At 53.1% G+C, this 10,749-nt stretch overlaps 1 protein-coding gene across 11 annotated transcripts in view; it reads right to left on the bottom strand.

Moving 5' to 3' along the window:
* Nucleotides 1-614: 614 nt before the first annotated feature.
* The window catches only part of TMEM229B (transmembrane protein 229B), a 42,404-nt gene continuing 32,269 nt past the window's right edge, over nt 615-10,749 (bottom strand). For 7 of the 11 annotated variants that reach the window (XM_010846726.1, XM_010846723.1, XM_010846725.1 and 4 more), the window contains 3 exons: nt 9,755-9,823; nt 9,388-9,542; nt 615-4,462 (listed from right to left, as the gene is read on the bottom strand). In XM_010846726.1, the coding sequence (XP_010845028.1) occupies nt 3,944-4,447 (504 nt within the window). In that variant the 5' untranslated portion in view covers nt 4,448-4,462; nt 9,388-9,542; nt 9,755-9,823 and the 3' untranslated portion in view covers nt 615-3,943. The other 4 variants (XM_010846722.1, XM_010846720.1, XM_010846730.1 and 1 more) reach the window with 4 other exon arrangements.

Genomic DNA, 10,749 nt, shown 5'->3' with positions numbered 1-10,749 from the left:
CTCTTCCCAGAAGTAAGAAAGTAGGCAGGAGCGTGGTGGGAGGAGAGGAGGACAAGGGGGGCTAGACAGAAGACAGGTACACAGAGCAGGAAGGGATGACTCCCTCCAAACGCACTTCTCGGGGAAAACAGCACTTCCGGGGGATGTGCAAAATTCTGTTTCTAAATAGCGTGACTCCCAAGGCAACGGGAAGTAAGGGAGTCTGGCCTTCCAGCTCTTTGGGGTACCCTCAGACTCTCTCCATGGGCCCTCCTGCCCCATGAGACATGGCAGGTTATGGCTGGCATTTTGAGAGGAGCTCATCTCATGGGCAGTAACTTACAGCCAACCTGGATACTGCCTGAGCAGCTCCATCTGCCTGGCAGTCTGGGCCCAAAGTCAGGACTGGACCAGACTGTGATGGGGAGTGGGAGGGGCTGGGTGGAGAATTCAGGTTACCAGAGCAGGTCAGCACAGAGATTGTGGATAAGACTGGTAGAGAGGGCCATCTGCCCTTCCTACAGCACGGCCCTGTCCAGCATGTTTCAGGACAGTGTGACGCCAGTGTGTGCAGGGCCAGCAGCCCCTAGGGATGGGGCTCCAAAATATAAGAAACAGAGATGGGCCAGAGTCAGTCCTGGAACACAAACACCAGTATATTTTATCTGCACAAATGTGAAAAGAAAGAGACAACGAGACCAATGGAGACAGAGCAGGCAATGGGCGCACAAACCAGTCATGTGTCCTTCGGAAGAGCTGCCATAGCTGGGAGACAGTCCCACCCATGAAAGGCCCTTTCGCAGAGCAGGGACCTGCAGGTCCTCCAGGCCTGGGGCAGCCTTGGAGTGGAAGCTGCTTTCCTTGCCTGAGGCATAACTCTCCCAGGCCTGGGCCTCCTATTTTTCTGCATCCCCTTGACGATGTCTGCATAGCCCAGAGTTTCATAAATACAGGTTCTCATGACCTCATCCACTCAATGGCTGCCTCCCCAGGAGACCCATGCAGAAGGCGAGGGACCAGGACAAAAGGACTTTGCGGGCACCCCCTAGGTATTATTGCTGTGAATAAGCATAGGCCATTGTGACTCACTGGCACATCAGAGGGGACATGGCACAAGGGACAGGATGCCTAGCAGATGTTGGAAGCGATTCAACCATGCAGGGCAGCACATGGCGACCTGTGACTCAGAGATGCTGCCATGGCCAGTGGGGAGAGGCCCAGGACGTCAGAGGTTCATGAAGAGTGAGTAGATTCTCTCCTGCTTTGCAGGGCTGGATTACTCCAAACTTCTGAGTCCTTGGGCACTAATGGATTGGGGCCCTGAAGATACCCAAAAAAAAGCAAGAGTTGAGGTCTGGTTGACCTCTGGTGAGCTCTGAGCCTGCAGATCCCGGTCACCTGGAGTGAATGTGAGAGAGAACAGGAGCCTTGGGGCACCTGGAGGAAGCAGAAGCATAGTGCTCTGCATGCTGCCAGGCAGGCAGATTTACTCGGGGACCTTTTGCACTTGGGAGTTTATAGGGCCAAGAGAGATGGTACCAGGGAGCATGTGCAGGGCAACCTTCTGGAGCAGACAGACCCGGTGGGCCATCCAAGGGCTGGCTCTGGGAGAGAATCACAGAGGCCTTGGGCTGGGAGACATCAACAAGCTGACCACCAGATTTCCATCCTGGAGGAAAGAACAAAAGGTGAGTGGTGTGGTCTAAGGGCCCACTAGTGGGCTTGGAGGGGTCAGGGGTGGGTTTCCAGGAGACTGAGATAGCATGGAGCAAGGGGAAAAGACCAAGGAGATGACTACAGGGCAGAACGACTACAGGGCCGTGGTAGCAGATGACTACGGAACGGGGGACCAGGCAATACTCTTCCTCTAGAATCCCCTCCAATAGTAGATGGAAAGCAATTGGCCCCCACTGGAAAGTTGAGTCCCTGGGAGCCCCAAAGCCCTGAAACTGGAGCCACATAAAATCAAAGAGAGGGTTAATCCCTGCAGAATGTAGGTCGTGCCTGGACTTGAGGAGCCTGCCCAGGACAGAGAAACTGGGGATCACCCTTTATCCTGTCCTGGACAGGGTCACTGCAGAACACAACCCTGCCAAAGGCAGAGTCTCCCAGCCTTTCTCCCAATCCAGGACACCACACTACCCACCCCCAGCACCCACACCCCGGCTTTCGCCCTGGCTGGTACTGTCTGCAGAGTATACTTGGAGTAGTACAGCAAGAAGAGGAACTTCTCTCCACAGGTGGTATTACCACTTTTAATGTTCTATAAAAAGGGAAAGGCTAATTTCTACCTAAGAGTCCTAGGGTGGTCAAGAAGAGACCGTGTTCCGCAGGATAGGCTGCGTTCGCTGGAGCCCTCCCCTGGGGGAGGCGGCAGAGCTGGAAGTGGGCTGCAGTTAGGATCTCTCTGTCCACTGCCAGCAATGGACCTGTCAGTGGGGAAGGTGGGGCAACTGAGGTGACAACGCCCATGAGCATGGCAGGCTTAATCCTGTTTAAGGAGCAAGCTCCGTGGGCTCGTCTCTCCGGGAGGGGGAAGGAGATGATAGATCTAAGGAGGTTTTGCTGCAGGGCTGGGGCTATGGCAGAACCAGAACTAACTCATTCCTGCTACGGATGCTTTGAGGACCCTCCCAAAGTCAAAGTGTTAGTTGATCAGTCGTGTCCGACTCTGCGACCCCACGAACTATAGCCTGCCAGGTTCATCTGTCTGTGGGATTCTCCAGGCAAGGATACTGGAGTGGGCTGCCATTGCCAAAGCTGAAAAGCCCCCTTTTCCTCCCTTAGTCAGTCTCCATGACTCTTCAGCACTGGATACCTGCTCCTCCACCCTCTGGAAAGCTGGACTGTCCCTAGCTGTTTTGAAAATAAACCAGCCGGGTGCCTTTACTGCCCACCTCCCCCTCCCCCTCCCCCTGCAACTGATTTGTCTCTCGGTCCCCATTGTGGATCCGTGGGGCACATCTTAGCCTGACTCTGCGTTGGGGGTGTCATTCAGTTTTTAGCCACTGCAGGGAGGTGAGCACCAGGGGCCCTGCCACTGTCCCCCAGATAAGGGGGAGGGGAGCCATAACAAGGAACTTCCCAGGGATCAGGCCAGGCGCAATAGGGGAGGGAAGGCTGCAAGAGGGTGGGACGGATCTGCTCAGGGCTCTATCTCTGGCAGCTGTTGTGTTGGCTAGGGAGAGGGGGTGGGGACAGGTGGGGTGGTTGACATGGATACAGGGGGCTGCTAGCGGTAAAGGCTCTGAAAATAAGAGAAAAGGGGGAAACGCCACCGAACACACAGGGATTGAAACCTCCCAAAGCCCAAGGTTGGTGGGAATCCAGCACCAGGGGAGAGCCCCAGAAGGCCAAGGGAGCAGCGTGGGGCCCTGGGGGAGGGGAGAGGAACCAAGGGAAGGCCTCCCAGCCCTTGCAGACCAGCAGTCCTGCCCAGCAGCCTCCTAGCTGCCCAATCTCTTCTTAGGCTGCAGATCAATAGGCCTTGGGGGGAGGTATTGGTTGCAAGCAAGCACCTGAATATTGCCTAATGGAACCAGCCCAAGCCCAACTAAACCAGGTGAGAGGGAGGGAGGCAGCGGCGGCTGTACCTGCCGACAGCTCCTGCAGGCCTTGCCTCCCACCTTCTGACTCCTTCTCAGAGTACCTTCGCCAAGACAGGGCCTGCTGCCTCCAAAGTCACCCACATAAATCCAGTCGCTGCGTAACCACAGGCCTCCCGCCTCCGGCCCCTGAGCTGGGCTGAGATCCACGCACTCTACCCCAGGTTCCTTTGCCGCCCCCAACACCTGACCATGCCTCCAACCCCGCCCACAGCGGAGGGTCCGGGGGTATTCCGTGTGCTCCCCCATTGGGCGGGGCTTGTGCTGTACAGAGGGGGCAACCCCACCAGCTTGGTACCCTTGTCCACAGGGTCCATGAGAGCCCCCGGGGGCCCCAACCCAGCAGCTCCCCCCCCAACTCAGTCAGTCTTGACGTGGCCATTGGCCAGGGCCAGGGCACCGCTGGGCTCCCCGGGCTCAGCATCCTTGTCGAAGCGGAGGCGGAGGGTGTTGCGGATGACGAACTGCTCCACGATGAGGGCCCCGCAGAACCAGGGCACAGCGTACTCCAGGGTGATGAGGCCCATGAAGTCAAAGTCGAACTGGGAGTAGTCCCAGGGGCAGGCGTTGAACTGGCGCAGGATGAAGCCGGTGGTGAACTCCCACAGGTAGGTCCAGAGCGTGTAGATGAGGCAGCGCACCAGCAGCGGGCAGCGGCCACGCAGGCGCAGGTACATGCGCTCCACGATGAGGATGGACGTGCCGTAGATGAAGAGCGCCCACACGCTCGTGACCCCCGGGAACTTCCAGTTAAAGTTCACCACGAACTCCCAGGCCGCCGTGAACATCACCTCACAGAAGTAGCCGTGGATGGCGTACAGGTACCAGCGGGACAGCGCCGTCAGGGGCTCGGCGGAAGCCATGGTGCCGACTGGCCGCTGGGGAGCAAAGGACACACAGGTGAGGGAGGCGCCGAGGGGCTGCCACCGCCCGGCCCAAGGGTCTGCCGTGGCCAGCCGGAGGGATTTCAAGCCTGCTTCTGCCTTTCTCTTTAGTCAGCCATCGTTTTCCTAAGCCTGTTCCTTGTCCCTTACTTCAGTTCATAGTCCTTACCTGAGCCAGGGAGGCAGGAGAAATAAAAGAATACAAACAGCCCCCACTGGCTTCCTCTGAGCCAACTCTCCTCAAGTGCTACTCAGAGGGAGGTGGCTAGCACACTCCCCGTCTTAACTTCTTAGGATTTATTCGTGGTCAGTGAAAGCGGCGGCTATCCTGGCCCAGAATCACCCTCATTTCCAAGCTACTTGCTCATCTTTTGCCACTGGGGTTCCCATCTCTTCCTTCACTTCTCAAACATCTCCACATCATGTTTCTGAGATCTAAGGAGCCAGTAACGTTTGGGTGTGTGTGTGAACATATAAAAGTTACCACTTTACCTTGTGTTAAGTGTACACTGAGTGGAGTTCACCACCAGTCATCTCCAAAACATTTCCCCCATTCCAGACTGAAACGGCACACTCATTAAACGCAGACTTCCATCCCCTCCCCAGTCCATGCAACCACTGTTCTACTTTCTCTTTAGGAATTTGACTTCCACAGGTATCTTATAATTTAAATGGAATCATACAATATCTGTCCTATTGTGACTGGCTTATTTCACCGAGCAGAACATCTTCATGGTTCATCCATGTTGTGGCATGGGTCAGAATTTCCTTCCCTTTTGAAGGCTAAATAATATTTGATGCTGATCTATCTAGATATATTTTTTTTAATCAATTCATCCATTAATGGGTGTTTTTGGTTACTGTGAATAATGCTGCTCTGAACTGTGCTTAGTCACTCAGTTGTGTCTGGCTCTTTGCAACCCCATGGTCGCAAGCTGCCAGGCTCCTCTGTCCATGGGGATTCTCCAGACAAGAATCCTGGAGTGGGTTGCCATGCCCTCCCCCAGGAGATCTTCCCAACTCAGAGGCACAACCCAGATCTCCGGCATTGCAGGCTGAGCCACCAGGGAAGCCCGCTGCTCTGAACATGGGTATACAAATATGTATTCCAGTCTCTGCTTTCAATTCTTTTGGGTACACACCCAGAAGTAGACTTGCTGGATCATATGGCAATTTTATTTTCATTTTCTGTTTTCCACAACAGCTATACTTACTATATTACATTCCCACCAGCAATGCACAAGAGTTCCAATTTCTCCATATCCCTGCCAGCACTTGCTAGTTTCTGGTTTTGTGATGATGGCCGTTCTAATGAGTGTGAAGTGGTGGCTTGTTGTGGTCTCGTTTGTCTTTAAGTGCTCTGTTAAGTGGGGTTTTGATGTTTAGTTTGTTGAAAGGAAACCAGTGGGCTGACAGAGGAGAGAGTCCTCCCTTCTACTTCTTATTCCCTTCCGTTCCTCTCTTTTAAACCCCACTGATCTTCAAGGCCCCGTCACATTTCCCCAAAGACTGGCCTGGCCCTGCGCCGGAGACTGTGTGGACCACTCATTTGGTCCTTTATTCAATGCTACCCCAATTTACTATTTTGAGGCACATGCCCTCTTGATCCCACCAGCCTGTGTACTCTTTGAGGGCAGCAACTACCTCCCAGGCCTCTGGCCTGAAGCCTTGGCACAGACCTCCCCTGAACAGGCATCTCTAAATGACGTGCAGTTTTTATGGAGGGTGGGATGAGAGAGTTCATGGTTAAACCGAGAATGGGAAGATAAAACACGAGGCTGCCAGTAGACTCAGGGCTGACACCTCTGGCAATCCTCTCTTCAAAGTGCTAGAGGGGACAGAGGTTAACAAGATGACATCTGTAGGGACTTCCCTGGTGGTCCAGTGGCTAAGTTTCCGTGCTCCCAATGCAGGCGGCCTGGCATTCAAGACTCTCCAGGATCTCACTCCAATCTATGTTTTCAGCCTGATTCTCACATTTCCAGCTCTCCCTGTCTTACCACCATCCGATTTATTGTTTTCTGTGTGTTTGTCTTCTTGCCTCCACAAGTACAAACCCAGCTTATAGGTTACCTCTGGTATAAAATCTTTTGCATCCTCCCAACCACAAATCCTTTCTTCCTCCTCTGAATATCCACACCAAGTATTTTGTCTCTCTTTGGTACAGATGATTTTGTTTCACTATGCTGATAATTTTCAATCTCCAGCCAAACATCTTTCCTGTGTTCTATACCTATTTATCCTATTCCTTTCTGACCACCTCCACCCAAGTGTCCTATGGGCACCTCATATTCCTTTCCTTAATCGAACTCATTATCTTCTCTCCAAAAGTCTGTTTTCCTCCTATGACCCCCATCTTGATTAATGGTACCACCACGCACCCAGTTAGCAGACAGAGGTCCTTCTTGCTTCTTCTGCCACATTGCCCCTTTAACCTGAACTCCCTGAAATTAAGGGTTTTGTCTGATTCAGCACTGCATCCCCAGATGCCAAGAATAGTGCCTCAAACATAGTAAACACTCAATTCAAGAATGAAGACATTTTTATCACTCAGCAAGTGCTGCATAACAAATCATCCCCAAACTTGGTGGCTTCAATAAACTCTCATTTATTATTACAACTCACATGCCTGTGGATTGGCAGATCTTGGCTGGCCTCAGTCACGAGACTGTGAGTCATCTAAGGGCTCTGTCTGTCCTATGCTTGGCCGGGATGGCTCTGCTCCTCTTGGCTCTCGCCCCTTCCCTGGGCCCAGTGGACTAGCCTCAGCAAGTTCTTCTCATGGCAAGAGGCAGAGGCCCAAGAGCAATCAACCCAACTGCACCAGTGCTTTTCAATACTGGTTAAATGGTTAAGTCACGCCCCCTAACATCTTACTGGTCCAAGCAAGTCACATGGCAAAGCCACCAAGTCAGCCATTAACTCCTATCCATTCTACCTCTTAAATATCTTTGAAATCCATCTCCTCCTCGTCTTTCCTCTTTCTCATTCCTGCTCTAGTTCAAGCCTCATCATCTCTCACCTGGATGACTCCAATAGTCTCTCAGTGTCCCAGCCTTGCCTCGCTCATTTCAACTCACCCAGCACACTGTGAAAGAGTGTATAAAAACAACAGTCTTTCTAAAATACAAACCCAATGGTTCTCTCCACTTAAAGCCCATTAGTGGATCTTCAATATCTGCAGAGTAAGGCTCAGCTCCTAGGCATGACTGGCAAAGCCCTTAGTGATACACTTCTGCTTTGGAGCCTCTCCTCCTGCTCCCTCCGTTGCTGATTTTGTTACCTGGGGTGCCCTTCCCAACTGCTGCTGCCGCACAGGTCACCCCCAACCCTGCCACCCACCTAACCCATGGCCCGAGAAGTCATAATCCTTCTTCAAGATCCACGTCCTCCTCTGTGAATGTTTTCCTAAACCCTTGCAGCTCTGGAGCTGTCCACTGCCCTGCCTTCCTCTGCACCCCATTTGCTTCTGTGACAATAGACAGCACTCAGCTTTGCCACAATTTGTTTGCAGGCCAGCACTAGTAGCCGCTTGATGAATGTTTGTTTAATACAATATTAAGAGAAAAAAAGCAGGCTTCGAAACAGAATACTTAGTACAATTTTGATTTTGCAAAGGCATGCAGTGTGTGTGAGTCACTCAGTCATGTCCGACTCTTTGCGACCCCGTGGACCGTAGCTTTCAGGTTCCTCTGTTCATGGAACCCTCCAGGCAAGAATACTGGAGTGGGTAGCCATTCCCGTCTCCAGGGGATCTTCCTGACCCAGGGATTGAACTCGCATCTCTTGCATTGGCAGATAGATTCTTTACCACTGAGCCACCTGGGAAGCCCCAGTTTCCTTATATGTGAGAATAATGAGTAACTTGCTCCAAGGTTACAGGGCCAATGGATGAGCTAAGAGAAGTCCACTATTAAGGATATACCGAATGCTCAAAAAAAGGTGGCTTTCATTTCTGGCACAGAGCCAAGCTTTGGGTCAGCTTCTCCCTCCCACCTGTAGCAGGGTCTTTCTGCCTGTCCTTGCTAGCAGCCGGGCAGCCTTCCATGCCAAGCAAGTCAGGTCTTTGCCCCCACCGAGAGCCCCAACCCAGGCAGCCAAGCTACTCGTGAAAATAAAAATCATACCACAGCCCACAGGAGGACAGAAACTCAGCTGAGGAGGGTCAACAGGAGCTGGAAGCTCCTGTGTGGCTGTGGAGGTTTGATGGAAGGGGAACGGTCCCAGAACCAGCCCTGTGAGGTCCAGGCTTTAAAAGAAATGTGAGTGAAAAGGCCAGCATTCCTGTACAGTTCCTCAAGCTCTCATTTTATCCTGAACTCCCAACAGGTCCTAAGCTCTGCCCAGAACAGATTGGGACTCCAGTGAAACTCACTGAGGAGCGAGGAGGGGTCCATGGTCTGAGGTGGGTGGACGGAGGTGGCCTGGAGACCACTCTGCCTCCCACCTGACTCAGGGTCCCCTGAACTCAGGTCTCTCCACCTGGCCAGAACTTGTACCCCTGGCCCCTCTGTCCCACAGGACAGCCCCAAGGAAGGGGCTTCTTCAGATGTGTCCTTCAGCAGCCTCATGTAACTGGTGGAGACATCACTCAGCTCAGTCCCCATCTTGATGCTGATTTTAAGACCCTGCTCTCGTTGCCTCTTGGTCTCATCTTTTGTGGCAGCCAAGAATGGCTTCCTGGCCAGTTACACATCAGAGGCTGCAGCCCCCACCCCCACCCTGAAGCAGGTGACATGGAAGAGATGGACCCCCCCAAACCCTAGGGAGCAGAAGCAAGATTAAAGGAGTAGCTGTCAAAGGGTAAGAGGATGGTGGTGGAGAGAGAACAGGGCGAGCCCAAGACCTGGATTCCATTTTTAGACTCTTCCATGCCTGGAAGAATACAGGTAGGTTGGGGGCGGGAGAAAAATGCATACCTAGGTGAGGTCAGGCCACGTCTGAGAGGTTGTGCCAAGATTGGTCCACGGAAGATGAATGGGGAAAGCTGGAAGTCCTGGCCGGGCCAGAAGGCAGGGGTGAGGACAGGGACGGGGATGTGAGGCAGTGTCGTCAGCCGGGATGGCAGCTCACACTGTGATGGGACAGATGCTAAAATTAGAGGCGGCCAGTGGCCGGGGAGGATTTTCAGAACTCCACTCCCCAAATCCATTTCTAATCATCACCGGAGCTATGCTTAAACTTTGAGCTAGTACAAGCTCTCCCTCCCTCTGCTAGGCCCAACAGCCCCCCATCCCTGCCTGGCCTCCCTCCACCTGAACCCTTTGCCCCAGGCCCTTCCAGTACCTCCTGTTCTGCCCCAGTCAGAATGGCATCAAGAGGAACCAGCAGCTCGTGAGATGTTGCTTCTTTCTCCTGCTGACAAACAGGACTGTGACACAAAGATGGGACAGCCCGGCAAAGAAAACTCGGGGCGGAGTACAGCAGAGAGCGTGGGCAAGACTGAGAAAACAATCTGGAGAGCAGTGGATGGTTTCACAAGCAGGATTTGGGGGAACAGCACACAAGTACAAGAGCCCTCGTGTATGATGAAAGAATCTGGGCACAAGGAGCTCCCGCAAAGGACCAGAGCCAAGAGTGTCCAAGGACAGGGCGCCACCCCTCCCAGGAAACAGGTGGGGCAGGGGGGAAGGCTGGCTTTCCGAGCCTGGCTCCCTAGGAGAATCTCACCTGCTATTCTCAGAACCTGCTGAGCTTTTCCTTAGGTGGCAGAGAGCAGAGTGAGTAGTTGAGAGAAGTGAAGAGAATACCATTCAAGTCCAAGATGGGCTGGAGGCAAAACCAGATGGGGTGACTGCTCTTGGTTTTGCCCAAAACTCCCATTTTGCCCAAAACTCCCATCTTGTTCCCAGAAGCTAAGGTACTACAACACAACGACTCTGGGAGTTTCGTCCAGTGGAGCATCTTGCTAGAAAACTGGGATTCCCCTTCCATGCAGACAGGCTCTTTCACTTCATTTACTTCCCAAATTTCACTCCCCATCCCCAGGCAACAAGGTAATTAATACCACTGCTCTGAGGAGATGCACAAGCCTTCCAGGGGCCCCTGTGGGCAAGGGATTTAGGGCATGGCTTGAGCAACCCTGAGTCTAGTCTCCTGGTAGGGGAGTGGAGTCACTGAAGGGTGGGTGGGTGCCCTGACAGCTGGGTGCCAGATGCAAGTTCTCAAACAGTCCTGAGCTTCCCCTGTGGTCATCAGGTTGAAGGAGAGGAAAACCGTGGCAGGGAGGGCCTTCAGGGCCAGAAGGGAAGCAAGTGGGGGAAAATACCTGTGGTCACTGG

Source organism: Bison bison, unplaced genomic scaffold, assembly GCF_000754665.1.
Source record: "Bison bison bison isolate TAMUID 2011002044 unplaced genomic scaffold, Bison_UMD1.0 scf7180017864239, whole genome shotgun sequence".
In the NCBI taxonomy this organism is placed as follows: domain Eukaryota; kingdom Metazoa; phylum Chordata; class Mammalia; order Artiodactyla; family Bovidae; genus Bison; species Bison bison.
This window is presented reverse-complemented; position numbering and strand designations above follow the sequence as displayed.